This window comes from Colletotrichum acutatum (genome assembly GCF_030867785.1).
Source record: "Colletotrichum acutatum strain CBS 112980 chromosome Unknown BDZ83scaffold_17, whole genome shotgun sequence".
Classification (NCBI taxonomy): domain Eukaryota; kingdom Fungi; phylum Ascomycota; class Sordariomycetes; order Glomerellales; family Glomerellaceae; genus Colletotrichum; species Colletotrichum acutatum.
In genome coordinates, this window is record NW_026849011.1 from 372,035 (window position 1) to 394,009 (window position 21,975).

Here is a 21,975-nt window from a genome sequence, read left to right on the forward strand (position 1 = left end):
ACCAACCTTCTTAAGCGAGAACCAAGGAACATTTCCTACTTCGTGCCTCATTGTTTGTCTTAGTGATTGATTTGATGGAGACGACAGTGAACGAACGTGAGAACCTGGGCTCGGCGGCCTTTGGCTTTTGCATCCCTCGGCACGGCATTGGTCAATAAAATCAGTACTGCTTTGTAGATTGCTGCTCAGTTCCTTGTTGACTACACTAGAGGCCACTCGGCAGTCCTCATTGAGTGCGAGCGAACCGGTGCCGTAGAATGTAGAAATATGTGATATCGCACGTATATGTACTTTTGCATAAAGATATTCCAGTGGTCCAACCATCCTTGAGGAATTATTAACCCTATCTCACCTAATCCTGAGACATAATTCACGGCTTATCTTGGCCTCCTAATAACAACCATGGCGACATGAATATAGACCAATCAAGTTCAGGTCATACAGTTAGTATATGAATTCCACTGAAATATATGCTCTCAGAGACTACATGGAATCAATAACCTCACGGCAGCTTACAAGTGGGCAACGACATCTCCATGCGCTACTGATTGTTGAAACCCAGGAAACCCCGCAGAGACCTCTTCATCAACAAACTTCAGATAGGGCCGCAGCCCGCCAAAGAAGAAGTTAGTGTTGGTCTTCTTCCCGGGAATGTTCTGGCTCAAAATCCAACTGGGAGTCTTGGCGAATAGAGATCCCTTCAGCATGCTGTTACACAGCTCTACCCAGTCCGACTCGGCTTGCCTCTTGGCCTCCATGATCATCCGCCTCCTTTGGCTACGTGTAAAAACCGCTTCCTTGCCCAAGATTCCGGCCTCCTCACCTTCTGCTGGCTCTGCATCCGAGTGCGAGCCTTCGGCGTGCTGAATAATCGACATGATGAAGTCGACCTCTAACTCCACGACCGGAGGGAAATTTGCGAAAGGGCTCTGCGGCCCAGAGATGAGAAACATGTTGGGGAAGCCAGCGCAAGCAACGGCGCCGAAGGTCGTAGCTCCATTACCCCAGTGGTCTTTCAACGTGCCATTTCGACCCGTCACATGGATCCTCGTGTAGCTACCGTCGACCGCCTCGAATCCCGTAGCGAAAATGAGCACATCAATGTCGTGGACGGTCCCATCGGCTAGCTCAATCCCTTGAGGAACCAGACGTCTGATGCCGTTCGCCTGAAGGTCCATCACGTCAACGTTATCGCGATTAAAGATCTGATAATATCCAAAGTCGCAGAGCGGTCGTCTCGCATAAGCCTCCCGCGGTTTCAAAATGTGCGCCTTGCGAGGGTCTTTGACGATCTCGTCGATTTTGCCGCGTATGAAATCGCAGGCCGCTTCATTGGCTTCTTCGTCGGTGACGATGTCGCCAAAGGCGCTGAACATGAAGCGGAACCCGTTGCCCTGAGACCATACTTCCTCAAAGGCCTGTTTCTCTCTTCGGGCGTCGCGTCGGTCGCCTTGCGCGTCACTTCTGGGACGCCGAACCCGACACTCGAGGACCAGACGTTGTCCCAGATCTTATCGTAGTCCGCATTGATATTTTGTCGATAGCTAGGGTCGACTGGCCCCTGGCCGCTGGGCACCGAGTATTGTGCCCGTCGTTGGAAGAGAGTGAGGTGACCCACGATGGGCGCAATTGCCGTCATGACTTGGACGCCGGTGGAACCGCTACCGATTATGCCGACTCTCTTTTCCCTTAGCTCGATGGTATCATCCCACTTTCCTGTATGACACGTGGTGCCCTGGTAATCTTTCAAGCCGGGAATATCTGGATAATTCGCCTTGGAAAGTACGCCAAGCGAGTTGACGAGGTATCGGGCATGATACACGGTTCTTTCGGAGCTGGTCCCTGTCGAGGAGCACTCGATCCGCCAGCGATGTAGACTGTCGTTTCACGTCGCTGACTGCATCTGACAGTTGAAAGTCATGTACTTTCGCAAGGCGTGCTTCGCTACAACATGTTCGAGATATTTCAGGATCTCGGACTGGTAGACGTAATGGTGCGACCAGGGGTACGTTTGCAGGTCGTCCTTATCCCAGGAGTAACGATACAGATAGCTTTCTGTATCGCTCATGGCGCCGGGATATCTGTTCCAGTACCATGTGCCTCCGACGTCGCTGGCCATTTCGACGGTTTGGACCTTCATGCGCGGTTGCATACGGGTTAGTCGGTATGTTGCGTAAATGCCGCCGAATCCTGCCCCCACGACGAGGGCATTGACCTCGATAGGCTGAGCCATAATAATCATACTACGGGATGTTGTCGTCAGAATTCCGCTTCACATAGAGATGAAGTGATGGCGTGTGTGATATGGATTGTATTTTCACAGGTTGGTGGGATTTATATCTCGCCATGGTAGTAAATCAGGGGCTGGGCGGGGTTTACGACAGTTATGGAAGATGTCATCCGCAGGCCCAGAAGCCTCTGGATGGACACATCAGATCACCTTGAACGGTAGCATGAATGTAACCGCAGCTTTCTCGAAAAGGCAGAATCGTCTAGTGGACGTTAGTGTGATGTTCATCTGGAAAGATGCACTCATGCATTTCGATACCACCAGCGAATCGGATTCCGTCTGGAGAACTATCTGCGGAGAACGGCCCGAACAACTCTCCACACTAAATGCGCCGAGCAAGACATTGACGTGCCAGTCACCGAGGCATTCGATATTTCGTGTTTGAGAGCCAAGTCACCAATGCATCAACGGATTTCCAAGTTGAGCCACGTACAGCGGGCGGGGTAGATACGTGGCCCGATGCGCCCTGATTTTCTCATAACGATGATGAGCTTGAAGAAGCATTCCAACAACCAGTCCATTACGGGAATGCGACATCCAATGAGCCTAGTCTCTTTATCCCCTGACAGCACAAGCCGGTACCTTGATTTTCTCGATACTTAATACCACACGAGGTTATTACCGATTGGTCAATGTCAGATTGATATCATTTTACTCAAAGTCGACCTTGAGGAGATCTGCCTTGAGAGCCTTCGTGATTTTTGTTTTTCCAGTAGCTTCTTCAGTCACCAATATCTCCATATTGACAACCTACCGCTCAACATCATGGTGGAACGTTGGCCTAGCAACGCCAGCCACTGGTATAGTTTGAACGTCGAGTCTTTAGGCTTGAGACAACACTCAATGTGAACTACTAGCTGGCCGGAGCTATTGAAGTTTGGCTTTTCAAGATCCCATGGTTCACCACCGCTGATTATTGCGTATCTTCCCTGCGCAGTTGCGGCAAAGTGAAGTTGATGATCATCAGGTACTCCAGTCAATGAACTCTACTTGTTATCACGTATCTATCTCTCATTCTAACTCTCAGAGCCAAATCCCCGTTAGCGAGCCCTGAACCTTCATGTAAGGACAGAGCTAGTCTGGTCAGGTTTCGTCTACTGTCAGGCCTTTGATAGGTGAGTTCTAAGGTTCATGGTATCTAACCATGGACAAAAAGATTGCAAAATATGATCGTCGAAGTCGTGAGCACAAGAAAATCAAAAGGATTGGGCCCTAACCAGGATTCGAACCTGGGACCTCTCCCAGATGGTTGTATCCGAAGATGCACCCTAAGGGAGAATCATACCGCTAGACCATCAGGGCGACTGAGGGCGGAGTGGTGAACTCGATGTGTTGGCGAGGCCGGGAAAGGATTTTTGATCAGTTCACGATGTGTGGGGTGGAGTTTTGACATGGATGGCGAGGGTAGACAGAAAGAAAGTGGGGCTGAAAGGGCTCACCACACCGAGTCACCGAGGCTGAGTCTGACCGGCGAGGACTTAGCAAGAACGGCCAGTTGAGCCTAGGAAACTAGCAGATCTAGCAGCTTGACGGAGCTTTAGCCTTTTGCTCGCCCTGTAGCCTACATGTAGAAAAGTTGATTTGTTCCATTCAAATCAGAATGGAACTTGAAATCTGTTCGGTGGAAAAAGTAGTCGTACCGGCGCGGAAAATCAAAACGCTCGACATGAGACAACTGCAATCAACAGCCAAATGCTCAGTCGTCTCTTAAACCGTCACTCCTTGGGACTACGAGGCTATTTGCGCGTTTTTGCAGACATTTCAGTGACTTAGGCAAGCTCTCTCTCCATCGTGGAAGATGTTGAGCAGTTCGACCTTCGATACTTGCAACTATCCTTCAAGTCTCTTCATCATGTTGTGACCCTTTTTCAGTTGACAGCTTCGGCTTGGCCTCAATTACACTTACGACTTGGTGCATCAACTTGAGATGAACAGGGTGGATCTTTCACGCTCGAGAAGCCCGACATTAAATTGAGAAGGTTACAAGTCGGGCCGTAAATTTACTTTAACTCATTTTGCATGAGCGTCTATGCTCGATCGATTCGGAATTTTCGCCAAGGCAGCAGTACATCCAATTTCACTGTGACAATTCCTGTCGTTGATGAAGCACCAAGCCCGTCGAAAGCACGCACACGGTCAACTTTGACACCTTTATGACGAGACTCACCCACGTGTTGACTAGAAAACGACGTCTCGGGTCGTCCCTTGTAAGAGCCATATCGTGACTCGTCGCGTTCTTAGTTACCATGGATACCCCGGCAGAAGCCAGCGGAAACGCTCTAAATGAAGTGAAATCCAGTTTCGTCATACTTGATTGATGTTGTAATATCTGTGTTCATGCCACATCAACTTCATTGCCTCTTCCGCCAGTAGCACCGGCCTTCTAGAGCATGTACTACGTAAGGTCCTATTTTTGACTATTTTTGAGACCACAGCGAGGTGGAAACAGACGAAGCAGAGCGCTATAGTCTTTTCCCAGCAAAGGAAATGCGATTTACTACTGTATCCAATTTCAGTCTGTGTTCACAGTTCGATTGGGAGGAGGCTAACGAGAGGTTGCCGAAAGGTCAAGATGCCAAATGACGCAAGATGCGCGAAGTCCGGTTTACCTCATGAGCGTGAGTGCTGAGCGAACCATAGTGTCATCTGTTAATGATGGGGGCGGAAACGAGTTCCCACGTTGCGGCCTGCCGCACGGCTGCGTAGAGTGAACTCAAATCTTGTTTCTGTTATTGTGACCGAGCGTCGATAGTAACATGGGACCTTCAAACTCAATATTGAGCCAAGAGTACACATTCCTAACTTTTGGACGTTTCTTCAAGAAGAAAGAAGAAATCGAAGCCACCTTGTGGAAGAGAACAACGCTCACAGTTTGCCGTTTAGAGATTTCGAAGTCCATCAGAAGAGGTCTTCAACTGTCTTTTTATGGAGTACTGTAGGCAGGAACATGACACTAGAGTCTTTTCAGTTTTCACACGTGAGTCTCGCCAGGTCAGCTGATGAAAAATGTTTTGGTTTGAGTTGAACCATGCTGCTCGGCATGGAGTGAGCCAACTCGGATGTCAGGTCCTGAGAAACGTACAGTTGCACCGCAATGTCGATGGAACCTGGGTCAACGTTCTTCTAAGATAGGACGACCTCGAATGTGATGCCTATGATTTTCCGCCAATTGCCAGCGATTACAGATAAAAGTGTATTTACCACAAACTCAATGTGCGAAGTTCGAGAGGTTCGCGCCGCTAATACACCAATGAGCTCACATTGGCCCTTGATTCCTTCACATGTACACTCTCAGTGGTAGAAATTCTACATGCTTGGAAGCAGAGTACAGCTTGCTCAAGTTTCTCTGCAAGAAGTTCAACAACTTCCAAATATGCGGTGAAGGAAAGCTTGGCCAGCCGGTGACGAGGGCTGACGTTGTCAAGCTACCGCCAATTGCTAGTTTGCTTACTTGTTGCATTGAACCCAGACTTTAGAGGATTACCCAATTATCACAAGGTCAACGAAACGCCACCAAATGATCCAATTTTCACGCGCTTGGAGGCTTGACTGCTATTGAAAAACGGTCTGCGGACAAACATCAAAAGTCCAGAGGAGGTTCGGCCATTACTTCGGTTCATTTAGACCGAGTGGATGTCGCCACGCCGGCACTTCTAGCAAGTCCCCAATTGCTGATGAAGAGATGTACCGAGCCATGTAATGGATATTAGGGGGAGGGACAAAGCATATGCACGTTGAAATTCCCCTTGCAGCGGCAGTGGTCCGGCGGTAACACCTGTCTGATGGAGTAGGTAACGCTTTGCTAACGGGCGGCTTCCTCCGGTTGCAAGCACCACAGCGCCCGCCGTCGAACAAGGTTGTGGAGATGTCTGTCATATGAGTGGACGCTGCCTGGTCTTGTGGGGAGTTGGGAGTCAGAAACCGACCAGAGGCTTGGAATGATGGTCGCTTGGGATACCTTGGCGGGGCTTCTACTAGGACTATCGGAGGCGGACTGATAGACCGCAATTTCTGTAACGTCTTGTCCACAACGCGAGATGGCTGTGAAGTAAAAGGAGAACAAATTGATGGATCTCTGGATCAATCAGTAGAGAGACGCAAGGAAAGCATACCCATCATCCCCATCCTCGCGCGATCTCTCGCCATCATCTTTACAAACCGCCGAGTATTTGCAGACATTGTATGCGGATGAAAAGTTCCTGCTTGACAGGGAGAATCTCAAGGTGGCACGGATTACGCTGGGGGTATCTGTGTATTTGCATAGTAATACGGGCCTTGGCAAGGGTTCTGATCTCGGCGCCATGGGTATGATGTGTCCAGGGCAATGGAGCAAACAAATTGGATATCGCGGACGGAATCGTTTTCCGAAGAGCTAGATTAGTTTGCAATCATTACCGACGCTTAGTGTGCAAAGCTGGGGTTCTGCTCATTCCCGTATACTTAATTCAAAGGCGGGATGAGGGGATGTAGAACCTCAGTTTATACACTCCGGATGACCCGAGTCAGCGCTCCGAATCAAGTGCAGTAATTGCACTTCGCAAGCACAAAAGCCGCCTAAACAACATTATTCTCTTGATTGTTGACACATCTGGACTTTCAAGATTGAGACGAAGGTTGTTAGGTAAGCGGAGATGGAATCAACTATTGTACCCAGAACGGCCCCGAGGCATTAATAGGAGGCATTATTGGCCTGCAAAGTACGAGTTCTGCCCTTGGAAGTTCTCCCATGGGCAAATCGCCACGGATTCGTCCGAACCCAATGATCGCCCTGACGGCATCCCGTCCATCCAGAAAGAGTGCGTTCCTCGCATGTTGTATCTGCGGATGTAACTCTGTGCCTGAGGGTCAGGCGTAATGTTGTAATCGCGACATCCCAGCCCACATGCGGCAAGGCAATCTGTACGATGCTTGATCATGGGTGTAAGCAAGTCTGGAAAAGATAGCATAAGTTGGCCTATAGTCAACAGACCCCTGTCTTAAGATCTTGCCATTTATGAGAGGTGGCTGGGTGAGGTAGTAGTCCAGTGCGTAAAGGCGCTTACTGCTGCTTCACAATGAAGATCAGGGGTCAGCCTAGGTCGTTCACCTGAAAAGAGAGAATGCAGATAGATTGCGAACTAGACACAACCTCCCCTCATTATACGAGGAAAGGGAGATGATGCACTATCCAAGGAAAACTGGCACGTCTGTCTGGCGCGGCTGGCAAGAGTCTCCAACATAGAGCTTTGTGTTTTATATCTCAGAGTGGAGTTTTTGACACACGGGAGCGCAGAGCATGAAGCAAGAGAAAGAAGCGGGAGAAGAATACCACTCACACAACGTTGATCTCAATGTGGCCCCGACATCCGGATTGGCCCCTCCAGAGTCTCGTGGGCGGTCAATTTGAATGTCGAAAGTCTTGCGAGCCTTGATGGGCAATGTTGATTGCTGTCAGCCCAGGGGGTCTGTTGGTCCAGCCCGGCTTTGGTACTTTGGCAATTCCTGACCGATGCTTATTGTCCCGTAATCCCTTTTGGGGCGCAATCTCGGGGTGGGCTTCTCACACAAAGACATTATCCACCCATGGGCCATGACCCCCTCAGCTAACAATTCTGGCCAGACTGTGGCCGGGCGACTCCGACCCCCACAAACGGCCGAGCGGCGAGTCGGAGTGCCCCTTATGACCGATTGTGGTTCCTGGGGAGGCCTCCCGGCTCAGTCCGTACGGAAGCCGATGAATCTCTAAACTCGGCTCCCAGTGTGAGCATCGCGGAAACAGAAGAGAGTTCATCGAGAAACACCAAAAAGTCAAAAAACCACAGAGGTTTGGCTGGTCTCTCGAGCAGAACAAAGCTCTTCACGACTGAGTTGTCTCGATTGGACCGGGAACCTCGGCCAGCGCAGCCCAAATGTGCGCCGATCTATGGGTGCCAGAATGTCTTGGCACACTCTATTGAAAAGTCTTGGCGACTCCTTTCCAGAATTTTCTTGGCACACATCACAACCCATCACGTTTCTGGAGTGAGTGCCGGGGGCACACACGACCATCCAACAGAACTTGAGTCGTTTTCGCATTGGTGGAATTAGGTCCATGACTAGAAGAACTGGGCCTCGCCAGATCACGCCCCCTTGCCAACCTGCCGGGCTCATCTGCTATGATGCCCACCCTCATGGGTCAATATTTAGTGTTAAGGTGACAATGTTGAGAGCATCCGATCTCCGCTCCCATCTTCGCCTATTCGTGCCTAGGCCACGGGTTATCCGCATTCCCAGGTAGTTCGGCAAACAAGCGGATTTTCACTCACACACCGCCAGAGCACAAAAACCGGTATCCGTTGTTTAACCATGTCTCGATGCAACGGGAATCGGAGCCTCGTCCGACAGGGCAGGCCCAAAAGCGATGGCAACGGTGACATTGAGAGCCTCCTTTGGCCATTTTCGGATCCCGATGGTGCTGTTTCCGGCCTGCAAGTCGCATCCCACCCGCAATGCCAGACGCAGGCGCGTTGGTGATATATTGTTAGAATTGGAGATCATTTGACTCTATCGCGATTGTCGCATTATGTCTGGCGGGGTCTGTCTCGGGTTGTTTGCAATTTAGACATGTCGCAAAAGACTACCGAACTGATTCAGCAGCTTTGGACTTTGATCCACCAGTGACGGAAGTTGAACTTTGACAGTGGCATGCCGCATGTTGGATCTGGTTCAGATGAGCGCTGTCTCAGCGGCAACGTGCTTCTGCCGCCCCCCTTGCTGCTAGCGCACAGCCTGCATTGCGCTGGTCCAGCTTTTTCTCTCTGCTTCGGCTCCAGCGATACCCCGGAAAGCTGATTAAGGTCAATAAGCTTGAACAGGGGTGGTGGACATGTGTCCATGGGAGCAGATTTTGCGGTCAAGGGGGGACTGGGCTGCGCCGTGCACTGACAATATGCTGCCAGTAGCTGGGGGAAATTCGAGAGAGATAATAATATCAGGCTTGCCACGGGTTAAAAGTACCATCCTGGGTTAGCCGGGACCCTCATTGTGCGGCAGAGAAAATCAGACTTCGCGGGATCACGCTCCACCCCAAAACACGTCAGACAGATTTTCCCTAAACCTTCGAGAGGTTATTCGATAAACGGCTCAACCATGGCTGCAAGGAGCCAAGAACTCATAGGCAACTACCGTAGTACCGATGTCTTGGGTATCAGCTCTCGCTAGAATACAAACAGAAACCAGCTAGAATAGTGAGGACACTACCGCCACCCATTGCCACTTTTTTGAGTCTCTCTCCTCCGACGCCAGTCCGTGAGGCCGGGAATTACTCAGGACCGTGGTAACGGGTCTTATCTAAATAGACGTTGGTTCCATCTCGAAAAGGCCCCAGTTCATCTCCCTTCGATATACAACCGAAACCAGGGTACGGACCAATGGGAGCTGTTCCCGCGCGCTAGCGACGGAAACATTGCGGATTCTGGCCGACAGTCTGCTTTTTGCGTCTTTCTGCTCACGGCATAAGCTCCGAGAGCGAGACACGGTTTCTGTCAACAGAGTGCTGCCCAGCACTGCAGAAATCCCCCAAATCTCTGACTTCCCATCCGTAGTTTTCCCAAAGAGGACGTTACTGTGGATCCTAACTCCATCTTTTTGAACATGGTCTAATCTTTCAACTCACATACTAACCTTGTGACAGCCCCTGACTTGTTTCATGGTTAACCAGGAAGACAGCGCCACATTTTAGACAAATACGAAATGCGAGCCTACTCTGGGTAAGCGTAAGTCCCGGGTCTGCGAGGCAAAGAGTGAAATTCCAACTTGCTCAGGTTCCCCATCTCCAACACATACTCAGCACGGTCATGGATCACCCCCTGAGCCCATAGCCGTGGACAAATTGTTGACGGGAATGCCTCCATGTCATGCTGTGTACCTCCTTAGACACCGGGCAGTCTTTCTGCCCCCTCAGACGTTGAAACAGCTTGTCGCTGCGCTGATGACTGCGGCTCGCCGAGGCGCCCGAACCACTTTCTGATATCGGGGTGGATCATACGGACAGGGAAGGAAGGCTCTGCCCGAAATGAATCGACAGACTCCTCGCTAACTACCCGTCCTTGTCGATTCAGGCAGAGGCGAAAAGGAAGAAGGGGGCCTTGTCCCTTCCATCCCATTCTCGTGAGCTCAGGTCGGGGGGGGGGGGTGTAGCTCGTCCACGAACCAGGACACAAACTAGCCACTCGCCAACACTCCCGTGAGCTCCATCGTGGGCCAGACTGCGGGCTGTGAACTTTTGGACCTCGTCGCCTCAGTTCACCCCCAGCCCTGGGCAAAAGCTTGTGTATCCGTGTCACTGTGAGCTGTTCAACCTGCCAAGGTTCCACTATCTAAGGTCTTGGCAGCGTGAATGAGATGCAGGATCAGGATGACTGCTGCGGGGAGGGGAGAGTATGTGGTTGAGGAGCTTCGAGGAGAGCAGAATTTCCCAGAATCTGCCCAAGATCTAAAGATATAAGAAGGTTGCAAGCTCCCGTCCGTCAAACCTTCTTTTCTTTTATTCCTCATCACCTTCATCAGCATCTTCCGCTACAGTCTCTCTTTACCAATCCAACTACTCACATTCTTTAGCCCTGGTGGTTATTCATTCGTTGTCAACACTTCCAAACTACTTCCAACTCTACGTGTTTTCTTAAACCAACCACCACATTCAAAATGAAGTTCTCCGCTGTCCTCGCTGCCCTTTCGGCCTCTGCCGTCATCGCCGCCCCCGGCGCCGAGTCCTCCCCCAACAACTTCGGTGCCATCGAGAAGCGCGCCTCCTTCCCCATCCCCGCCTCCAAGGGCACCGTCACCTACAAGGCCGCTCAGTCCGTCAAGGGCACCTTCGATGGTGGCATGAAGACCTACGGCCGTGGCGTCAAGTGCACTGGCCAGGCTGAGGGTGGCGACAAGGACGCCGTCTTCCTCCTCGAGAACGGCGCTACCCTCAAGAACGCCATCATCGGTGCCGACCAGATCGAGGGTGTCCACTGCAAGGGCTCCTGCACCATCAACAACGTCTGGTGGACCGCCGTCTGCGAGGACGCTCTCTCCCTCAAGGGTGACGGCAACGCCTCCATCATTGGTGGTGGTGCCCGCGGAGCCGAGGACAAGGTCATCCAGCACAACGGTCTCGGCACCGTCACCATTGACGGCTTCACCGTCGTCGACTTCGGCAAGCTCTACCGCTCCTGCGGTAACTGCAAGACCATGGGCAAGCGCACCGTCGTTGTCAAGAACGTCAAAGCCTACAACGGCAAGATGCTCACCGGCATCAACTCCAACAAGGGTGACACCTCCACCATCACCGGCACCTGCGCCACCTCCGTCAAGGAGATCTGCACCGAGTTCCAGGGCACCACCCCCGGCAACGAGCCCAAGAAGATTGGCAGTGGCCCGTCCAGCGCCTGCAAGTACTCCACCCTCAAGGCCTGCTAAATGGCTCGCTCCTGAGCTGTTTGCTGTTCTTGAATTCCGATCTTGGTCGCCGACACAGCTTGCTGTAGCGGCAACGGTGCTGCTCTTGCCGCACTCGGTCTCTGAGAGACTGCTAGTGAACTTTGTTTTTGGTTAAAGAACTTAGGAAGGAAGAAACCACCTTTTCTTTTCTGTGGTGTGTAAGCTGATGCGCATCACTTGGCCCCTTGGCCATTCTCTGTATATATGGACATGGGGAGCATGTACCTACAATATAATCCTCATGACTTGACTCAACTACTTTCCCTTCTCCCATCGTGAATCCCAATCGACTAAGTGACAGTGGTGAGCATAATTACTCCGTCTTGATTTCTCCGCGCGTCTACATCAACATCTGAATGGTTGCAAATTCTTATTGCGTTATCTCCGCTCTATACATCTTCGTCGACAGCCATAGCGACCTCATTAGTGTCTCTTCGCCTGGGAGTCGGCGATCGTTCTCTAACAACTGGGAGAGCAGCAGATACTCGGTCAAAATAAGTTGTCGAGCGCAATAATCGGCAGTAGCCCGACTTCACAGCCTACCGGACACAGTCGTCCAGCATTATCTGCACCATCACAGGAGAATGCTCACTTTCACCCTCTTCATCTACCACGTCCTCCCTTGTATTCGTCACATAAATCTCTTTCTACAAGAATCTGGAACACGGAATGCTGGAAGAAAAGAACAACCAGTATATGAATCCTAAAATTGTCAGCGAGAAGTGAGTAAGTGGCGTGAATTGTTGCATGTCGATGCGATGAAGTCTTCATAACATGAAGTCAAAGAGTGGGGCGCTTGGATCACCAAAAAGCGCATCCACCGAGCAGACTGAACCTTAAAAAAAGCGTCGATCCGATAGATCGGATCTGTCAAATGCAGGTCATCGCAAGTGGCATCCACCGGCGCCAACAAGGGGAGTTTGTTTCCTCCCGCAAAATGGCGTGGAACCTTAATGCTAAGAATGTTCGTCAACGGCTATCACGGCATCGCGCAGACGGAAGCACGGCACCACGGCATCGCGGCACACACAACCGAGGCCAAGCTGGGGGTCCTTAGTCTTACGCGTCAACTTCGAGCCAAGTCTGGTCTAAACATCCTGGCAAGTCTCCAGAATTTCTAAAGCAGCAGTTCTCATTGAGATTTTATCTTAAATAGCCAACCTCGCCCTCATCAGGCCTGGTTTTGGAAACGACGAACGACCGGCCCACCATAAAAACACCATCGTATCATTCTCAAGAACAGCGACGCCTTCACAAGGCACCGTATGCACCTCCACCTGGACTCCCTATGACCGAGCTGTTAGCAAGCCGATAATCCCGACATCGATGAACCACACTCACTGATGATGATCCGATCTCCCTTCTTCATCTCGCAACTGTTCTTCCCGCCGAGGTTGATCTCCCGTGTCCCGTACTCGTCATGCCGAACCCACACGTTCTCGCCGAGAGCTCCAGGTTCGCCTCCAGCTAGACCGTAAGGAGGAACCGTCCGCCTCTCACTGAGCACACTGACGTGCAAGTCTCGACGAAACTCGATCTCGCGGATGCAACCGTCTCCTCCGTTATACTTGCCTCGGCCGCCTGACCCACGTCGAATACCGAATTCGCGGAGAATACACGGGTATCGACGCTCCAGGGACTCCGGGTCCGTGATTCTAGTGTTGGTCATGTGGACGTGTACGCCAGATTGGCCTTCCCAGCTCGGTCCTGCACCGGCACCGCCCGCGATGGTCTTGTTTCGATGGGAGTTAGCATACGGAGACTAATATGATGCGCGAGAGAGGATCGATGACTTACCTCGTAGTATCCGAACCCAGGCTTTGCTTTCCCATCGACCATCTCACCTCCATACCCAAAAGTCAAGTTATTACACGTTCCCTGGCTAGCCGCTGCAGCTTGGAAGGCTCTCAACACCACATCCGTTACTCTCTGTGACGTTTCGACATTCCCACCGACTGTAGCAGCACCCAAGGAAGGTGATATAATCGTCCCAGAGGGTATGATGACGTTGATGGGTGCCAAGCAACCCTGGTTCAACGGAATGTCCTCCTTGACTAGCGAACGCAAGACATAGATGATGGCGCTAAAGGTAATGGCGCGGGGTGCGTTGAGGTTACCGTACATCTCCCGACTGGTCCCTGTGAAATTAAAGACGGCAGAGCCCTCTTCGCGATTGATGCGGATCTTGAGCTTGAGCTTCGATCCATCGTCCATCTGGTCCTCGGCCTCGAGTGGGAGACCACCGAACTGGTCGTGGACTTGGCGGAGAAGGTTTCGGACCACCTTCTCGGCGTTGTCCTGGATTCCGAGCATGTATTTCTGTTGTTGACCGTCAATGATACGCTGCTCCAACCATGGAAATCTACTGTAGATGGACTGCACTTACCTGAACCGTAGGTAGACCGTATTCCTTGATGGAGTCCTGAATGAGTCTGATGCCCTTCTGATTGGCAGCTATCTGTGCCTTCAGATCGCTCACGTTGTCATTCCACGTCCTTGTTCCAGAAGAACCAGGGTACGACGCCGGCTTCTTTAGCATGATCTCAGCAAGACCTTCCTCGTCGAATCTACCCCCGTCCACCAGCTTGAAGGACAGGAACGAAGCTCCCTCCTGCCAGATCTCCTTGGAATGCGGCGGCATGGAACCAGCAGAGATGCCGCCAATGTCAGCATGGTGAGCTCGAGAAGCTGTCCAAAAGAGGACCTCGTTGGTGTTTTCATCGATCACTGGTGAGATTACCGTCATGTCAGGGAGGTGAGATCCGCCGGCGGCCGGGTGGTTGGAGACTAATACATCTCCAGGTCGAAGGGAATTACCCCAGCGCTCGGCCTGGTATGCCACCGCATAGCTCATGGCGCCTAAGTGACACGGGATATGCGGCGCGTTGGCCACCAGACCACCTGTGGGAGAGAATATGGCGCAAGAGTAGTCCAGCCTCTCCTTGATGTTGACGGAGACCGAAGTCATCTGCAGTGACCTGCCCATCTGCTCCGCTATGCTCATGAACCGGTGACCGAATACTGATAGCTGAATTGGGTCGACCTCAGCCGTCTCGACTGGAAGACCGACGGAGCCTTGCGAAACTGAATCCTTGTCGAGAAGTAGGTGACGGGGAAGTACCGTCGCAGTCCAAGACGGCTGGATCATAATGGTCTGAGTCTGGTCCAGGATGATTGCCGGACCAACGACCCGCTCACCCGGCGCAAGATTTCCGAACTTGAAGAGGTCGACCTCATGCCACTTGCCACTCGTGTACAGCTTCGTAGTGCTGATCTTCTTGTCACTCTCTACCAGCTTCGTCTTAACAGACTTCAGAGCTTGCGATACGCTGGTCACGTTGGAGTCGGGTGTCTTTCCAAGCGCGCGGACTCGAATATCCTCCACCAGGATGTCGCGGTCCAAAACGAAGCCGAACTCCTCCTCATGGTGCTCGACAAATTCACGAGTGAAATCCCATGACTCCTCGGGCTTCCGGATCATGAGCGAGCTGTTGGTTCCCTTGTACCGAAGGTTGAGGAACAGCTCGTGCTCGATCTGTTCATCTGAGAACCCCTGGGCGACCAGTGTCGCGGTAGCTTCGTCCGTCAAAATCTTGAACTCCTCTGCCAGCTGCTTATCGGAGAGGTCAAAAAGCTCAGCCGCCTTGGGACGCTGGATCTCATGCGTCAAATCAGCCAGCGCCATGCCGTACGCTGATAAAATGGACGATAGCCGGTGAATGACGACGCGCTCTACGCCCAGCGCTCCAGCAACGTCACACGCATGTTGCCCGCCAGCGCCTCCGAAAGTGGCTAGAACATGATCTGACGTGCGAATGCCTCTGCCTTCTGTGAGCGAGCGTATCGGTCTGCTCATGCTCTCGTTGGCGACGCGGAGGAAGCCGCTGGCGACCTCTTCCGGCGTGAACGACTTTCCCTCTTCGGCGTTGATCTTCTCGGTGAGAATGTGGAAAGCTGCGGCCGCTGCGTCGTAGTCTAAGGGTTCGTTTTCCTTTGGTCCGAAGATGGAAGGGAAGTATTCGGGACGTAGACGACCCAGGAAGAGGTTTGCGTCGGTGACCGTAAGGGGCCCGCCTTTGCGGTAGCATACAGGTCCTGGATGGGCGCCGGCAGACTGTCAGTTGACGTCAGTTTACAACACGAAAGAGCTGCTTAGATGCTGTGATAACTCACGTCTGGTCCGATCGCAAACAGCCCATTTTTCCAATGCAGAATCGAGCCGCCACCAGCAGCAACAGTATTGATGTCCAACTGTGGTGTCTGCAACGTGACCTCAGCTGTCTCCGTTTCGAATACATGATCATATGTACCCGAAAAGCGACTGACGTCCGTCGAAGTACCGCCCATATCGAAACCAATCACCGGCATCTTGCTCTCGGAGTCATAACAAGACTTGCCGAAACCAATAACGCCGCCAGCGGGGCCGGATAGAATGGCGCGCAGACCAGAGAAGTTCTGCCAGAGACAGAGCCCGCCGTCGCTTTGCATGAAGAGGAGCTTGCCCGCGATGGCGTCTAGGCCGCCTTTAAACCCGCTGCCAAAGTCGCGGACGTAGCGGCGGATAAGAGGGGAGAGATATGCGTCGGCATTTGCGGAGTTTCCTCGGGATACCATCTTGATCTGGAAGGATGTGAGCTTATGCAGCAGTGTATCAGAGAAGGAGGTTTGGTCTTACCGTCGGCTGCAGTTCAGAAGACACGGAAACGTCGAAACCCATAGATCGCGCAAGCTCCGCTACCTCATCCTCATGATTGGGATAGAGATAGGAGTGGATGAAGCAAACCGCAACACTCTTGAACCCCTCAGCCTTCAAGTCCTTCAACTGACTTGCCACAACCTCTAACTCAGGCTTCTTGAGAACTCGAACCGGCTCGCCCGTCAACCCCTTCACGAGCTCGGGATCGCTTTCAATATCAATAGGCTGTTTCTCCGGATTCTCCAAAAACTCCTCCATCGTCACGCGCTCGTCAATCTCGACAACCTTCTCATACAGGCTCTGCAACTTATGGATACTCAAATCAAAAATGTGCGGCCGGGCCTGGTTGCCGATTACGAGTAAATCTCGGAAGCCCTTCGTTGTCAGGAACGCTACGCGCTCGCCTTGTCGTTCCAGTAGGGCGTTCGTCGCCACAGTCGTTCCCATACGAACTGATTCAACGTCGCAGATGTCGAGGGGCTCATCGCGGGATACTGGAGCCCCTCTATAATGTGCCAGGACGCGTCGAATACCTTCGGTCGGTGCATCTTTGTAGTTTCTCGGGTCTACTGAAAGAAGTTTGAATACCATCTCTGGCTCATCAGAGCCGGGCATGTAAGCGTGCACATCCGTGAAGGTGCCACCGCGATCTGGTGAGAAATTGTGAGCAAAAGACTGTCAAGACACTGGCCGAAAGTATGTCCACTGAAGACGTCAACTTACCTATCGCGATTCTAATCTTCTTTCTACTTGAACCGAGCGAGCCCATTGTGAACAACGATGAAATACAGGTAATTGAAAGACAGAAATGTTAGGGTATGTTGGATCGGTAAACGCTGAACCAATCGAGCTAGACACTTGGACGCTTGAGCTCAATGAAGTTATAAAGCATTCTCCATCTCTCCTACGTAGGAGTCCATCCCCGATCTAATCAGTACGTTGCATGTCCCCCGCATTGTTCCCCGAATCGCACCATCCGATCTCACACACGCAGCTTATCAGAGCTGCCGCATTCCCGGGCTCGGCACCGGAGACGAACCCCGAAGCCTCCGAAACCTCCTCCGAAGTGGGGCTGAGTATCGCAACCTGGGGGATCAGCGGCTCGGCTTGCTGGCCCGAGATAACTACGACTTCATGAACCTAAGAATCATGCTTCCTAAGTTCGTTGATGTGCATCTAATCAAGGGCTGTTACACGTCCATAACTTGGTGGCTGGCTGATCTTAAGTTATGGCATCGAACCAGTCAGCCTGCCGCACCCCATGCCTCTTCTATGAGGTAGTATCTATCGTCATATCAAATTGATATCTCGTTGCGGGATAACAGGTGATATCACAGAGCAGAGGAGTCTGGGAGAAGAGATTCCCTCTGCGGGAGGACCACAGATGTGAGGTCTGGATCTAGGTACTAGAACGCGACCACCTGTCAAGGCTTGGAAAATCCAACGACTGGGGGGTCATGTAGCTGTCTAATGAACCGGCTGGAGGGTAGTCATTGATAACGACGGCTTCGCGACCCGCGCTGTGTGCCAGGAACGAACGTTAACCTCGGATGCCAACCCGCTCCTACTCGATCATCAACGCACGTTGTCTGCACATTACGCTCTTCAATCGCCAATGACATCGGTTGTCGAGGAGAGATCCCATCTGCCAAGGTGATTGTCATGTATCTGAGACCCTGTCATAGTGGCGGGTTCTTCTGGTTTTGGGCCGAATTGCGGAATGAAAATGCGAGCAACTTATCTGATCTTCAGATACCGGTATGGGAAGGCGATTAGGAAGATGATGCCGCATTACTGAATACCAGATGAACCCATAATCTGTAGATGGGCACGATATGGGATTGACTGCATAAACTCTAGGCATGAACTCAATGATATTCTAGTCAAGTTTCTCACAAGTTGTACATGAAATCATTTTTCCACATTTGAGGACTACGATACTTTGCTCTTTCGAAATGTCTGAAATTCAAATCTTAGAGGAAACCAAGAACAACACCAGACACGATGTCAACAATCATGATATAAGCGTCGGTACTTCAACCGATATCCAAATCGATCGTGCCAAAGAAGCCAAAGTCGTGAGAAAGCTAGACCTGTATATCACGCCCGTACTCTTCATCGTCTATCTCTCATGTTTCATTGACAGAGCCAACATCGGTAGGTATCTCATAAGTTCCTTCGAGCCTCTCCATCATCTTACTGAAAACCCTATTTCTGCCATCCGCTCCTTAGTCCCAATCGGAATCCTAACCGCGACGCAGGAAATGTGAAAGTCGCCGGCATGCCTGAAGAAATCGGCGCCACAAACCAGCAATACTCAACAGCCGTCTCCCTCTTCTTCGTAACATACGTGCCAGTCGAGGTCCCAGCCGTGCTCCTCGTCAAACGTTTCGAACCCCGCTTCGTTCTCCCAGCACTCTGCGTAATCTGGTCTGTCACGACAGTGGCCAACGGCCTCATTCGCAATGTCGGTGGCCTCTATGCGTACCGTCTAGTCCTCGGCGCCTGCGAAGGCGGTCTATTCCCTTCTCTTAACATGTACCTCACTATGGTATATAAACGAGACGAGATCGCAAAGCGCACGTCCTACCTCGTCTCGTGCACGGCATTATCCGGTGCCTTTGGGGGCCTGTTGGCGTACGAGTTGTTGCAAATGGACGGCGTTGGTGGATACGCTGGCTGGGAATGGGTGTATCTTATCGAGGATGCGTTTAGTGTCACATGCGCCTTTGCTGTATGGTTCGGATTGCCTAGTGATGTCCGCAAAGCGTACTTCCTCAGTGAGGAGGAGCGAGTGATCATGGACATGCGGCATCAGGAGAGGATGGACTACATGGGCAGCGACGAGCTGGATTGGAACGAAGTGAAGCTCGCTGTCTTGGATTCAAAGACTTGGCTCAGGTACGTGTTGCTCGAAGATTCCAACGAGAGGGAGAAGCTACTGACATCTACGCCCCCAGCGCATGGACTCAATTTTGCCAAAATATTCTGACAAACGGATTCGGCACTTTTCTGCCCTCCATTTTGCACGCTATGGGCCATGGCACGCTGGCTAGCAACTATCTGACCATACCCGTGTATTGCCTTGGCGCGCTGGCATTCTTCACTTTTGCGTTTCTGTCAGACAAGTATGGATAGTGCGGCACGGTGAGTTGACCCGGAATCGACCAATTCCTTAACAGAGTAGCTGATGATTCAAGTTTCTTTTCGCGACCAACCTTGTGGGCGCAGTAGGCTATGCGGTATTGATTGGTGTCAGCAACAATGCTGTCAAATACTTTGCCTGCTTCGTCTGCACTATCGCAGTGTACAACGGCACAGGGCTGAATCTGGCCTGGCTCAACGTCAATACAGCGCCACAATATCGACGTGCCACGGTCATTGGTATTCAACAGACAATCGACAATTCAGCTGGTGCTGTGGCAGGCCAGATATACAGAAGTTCGCCGTATCTTCTTGGGAATAGTTTCTCGCTCGGAGCCATATTCGTGGCAGAATGTCTGATCGTCATTCACTGGCTATTCCTCAGACGCCTAGACAAATAGAAGGAGGCTATTCTTGCCGGGGCCGGGCCAGACATGCGAAAGAAGCGAACAGGCGACCGAGACGTTGAATTCAGGTACCGTCTTTGACCATGGCAGCTAGCTCTCTATCCTTAAATACACTGGTGTGAGGTGTTGTTGAGGTTAGACACAGAGTCGTAAATTATGGTAGATATTCGTGGCGTCGGCTGGAACTTACATTGAACTTGCGTCGATGTCTCGTCGACTCGAGCCGCCGGCAGATTCGCGTTGGCTGAAATTGTTCTGAAGTAGATCTGAGACATCAAAGCCAGTATTTCGCCCACACTTCGTGTTCTTCCTTTGTTCCTCTGAAGGCGAACTCAAGTTCGGTGATGTCTTGGAACCCCTCCTTCACTTTTGGTTCCTTGAAGCGGGATTTGAAACCGTTGAAAGCCATCCTAGGCAGTGCCGTTCTTGACTCGGGGTTAAGCTGTCCTGCATGAGCTACAGTCATATATGTGCAGTAATTTGGACTTACAGATTCATTCATAGATCGTACAGCATCATTGTGTTCGCAGATATGAAGAGGCGTCTTGAACCAAACACATCTGATCGGCACGTCGTGTTTCGCTGCAAGCTGGACCCAGACAGCTCTCGTATCGGGATCAGGATTTGTGTTGTCTGACTGAGTTAGTACTTGGAAATGGCCGAAGGATTGGTGCGAGAGCTGACCTATTGCTATAGATTGCCCCCCACTGAGTAGATCTTTCGCGGCTTGCACGCACTTGTCTCGACTGCCAATAAATTAGTATTTGCAGGACTTGATCATGTTGAGCTGAACTGACGTCTTCAAAGTGTCTTGGTTGATGCGCTCATAACCCAATGGCTTTAGGTACTGCCAGAAGAACGTACTCTTCCCAGCACCTGGCGGACCGCAGGAGAGAACAATATCTTGCTTATTTTTCTTCTCAAACAGAGCACTCGGTGTCTCTGAAGTGGGATCCTCCGGGTATGGGAAATGGACGATGTCGAATTCTCGGACAAAGTCCCGAGGCTTCTCGTCGAGAAAAAATTCTTCTGGTGTCTTATATGTGATTCCAATGTTGTGGGCGAGATTTCGGTCGGAGCAGCTGAAGTCTTTGGAGAATTTTGATGCCGCAATGCGACCGCCAGCGTCACCAACGAAGATGCTCCCCTCCAGGTCGACGTCGTCAGTGAGGTCATAATCAGCGCAAAGTTCCTTCCACATCCCCGGCCTCGGTTTTCTGTATATGTCTTTCTCTGTGGCTGCATATATAGTGGTCGGGATGTTGAGCTGTGTCAAGACGGCATTGACCTTTTGCTTGAATGCCGAGGCTCTATCTTTTGTCGATTTCGGCGTTTTCGCTTTCGGATCGGCGTGGAGAACAATACCGGCTTGATTGGACAAAACCACAATACGATATCTATCGAGATTAGCTGATGTCTATTAATCTCAGGGCCAAGTGCTGATGGTGTACCCTTCGTTGTTGTACATGTCCCGCAGCTTGCCAGGGACAGAAGCATGCCACCATTTCCAGTCCTCAGCAGCGTCGGCATGTTTCTTGCCCGAAGCTGTTGTGATCAGAGTCGAGTCCTAGACGGGTATTCGTCAATTTTAACGGTTTGGCATGTGTGAAGCTGCAAGATTCGTCATACCAGGTCAAAAGCAGCGACCTTCCTCCTCTTCTCTGGCTCGGCCGTGGGCTCCTCTGGTTCGTAGCGGCCAACGAGTAGTGTCGCAGGGGTGTCGTTGTTCGGTGCGCGTTCGGTCCATATTGTGCGGTCTTTTGGCTTCTGAGAAGTAGGCTTGAAGAAGTTGGCAACTGCGTTTTCTATAGAAGGTCAGATGTCAAGGGTGGTCGATGATGTAGGCAAAGAAGAGCTTACTCGTTGTGCCGCTCTGAACTTTCCGTTTGACCGCCGGTGGAGAAATTGATTCTCTTTGCTTCCGCTTGGTGGTAGACGAACTTGAGGATGACATTATCGAAGTAAAGTGAATCGTTCTTTTGCTGAGCAAT

At 51.4% G+C, this 21,975-nt stretch overlaps 5 protein-coding genes and 1 non-coding gene across 6 annotated transcripts; 2 read left to right on the forward strand and 4 right to left on the reverse strand.

Moving 5' to 3' along the window:
* Positions 1-434: 434 nt before the first annotated feature.
* Positions 435-2,233, reverse strand: BDZ83DRAFT_738817 (uncharacterized protein; the record flags this gene model as incomplete). The annotated part of the gene is given in 3 exon segments (XM_060513031.1): positions 435-1,418; positions 1,463-1,877; positions 1,890-2,233. The coding sequence occupies 3 exon segments, from the start codon at positions 2,231-2,233 to the stop codon at positions 513-515; spliced, it is 1,665 nt and encodes a 554-aa protein (XP_060368530.1). The 3' UTR covers positions 435-512.
* Positions 2,234-3,498: 1,265 nt separating this feature from the next.
* BDZ83DRAFT_t75 lies at positions 3,499-3,592 on the reverse strand. The gene has a single exon. It is a non-coding gene; the product is annotated as a tRNA-Pro (tRNA).
* Positions 3,593-10,951: 7,359 nt separating this feature from the next.
* On the forward strand, positions 10,952-11,716 carry BDZ83DRAFT_570559 (pectate lyase E; the record flags this gene model as incomplete). The annotated part of the gene is made up of 1 exon (XM_060504317.1): positions 10,952-11,716. One exon carries the CDS (start codon positions 10,952-10,954, stop codon positions 11,714-11,716), a length of 765 nt encoding a protein of 254 aa, XP_060368531.1.
* Positions 11,717-12,891: 1,175 nt separating this feature from the next.
* Positions 12,892-17,353, reverse strand: BDZ83DRAFT_738819 (hydantoinase B/oxoprolinase; the record flags this gene model as incomplete). Its single annotated transcript, XM_060513032.1, has 6 exons — positions 12,892-13,469; positions 13,535-14,056; positions 14,124-15,851; positions 15,911-16,357; positions 16,413-17,108; positions 17,342-17,353. The coding sequence occupies 6 exons, from the start codon at positions 17,351-17,353 to the stop codon at positions 13,038-13,040; spliced, it is 3,837 nt and encodes a 1,278-aa protein (XP_060368532.1). The 3' UTR covers positions 12,892-13,037.
* A 1,035-nt stretch (positions 17,354-18,388) lies between these two features.
* On the forward strand, positions 18,389-20,065 carry BDZ83DRAFT_717075 (major facilitator superfamily domain-containing protein; the record flags this gene model as incomplete). Its single annotated transcript, XM_060511908.1, is given in 6 exon segments — positions 18,389-18,590; positions 18,695-19,334; positions 19,394-19,561; position 19,616; positions 19,634-19,939; positions 19,979-20,065. The coding sequence occupies 6 exon segments, from the start codon at positions 18,389-18,391 to the stop codon at positions 20,063-20,065; spliced, it is 1,404 nt and encodes a 467-aa protein (XP_060368533.1).
* Positions 20,066-20,258: 193 nt separating this feature from the next.
* Positions 20,259-21,938, reverse strand: BDZ83DRAFT_749181 (polynucleotide kinase 3 phosphatase; the record flags this gene model as incomplete). Its single annotated transcript, XM_060513732.1, has 7 exons — positions 20,259-20,426; positions 20,475-20,617; positions 20,669-20,730; positions 20,782-21,381; positions 21,436-21,551; positions 21,614-21,789; positions 21,845-21,938. The coding sequence occupies 7 exons, from the start codon at positions 21,936-21,938 to the stop codon at positions 20,259-20,261; spliced, it is 1,359 nt and encodes a 452-aa protein (XP_060368534.1).
* Between the last annotated feature and the right edge of the window lie 37 nt (positions 21,939-21,975).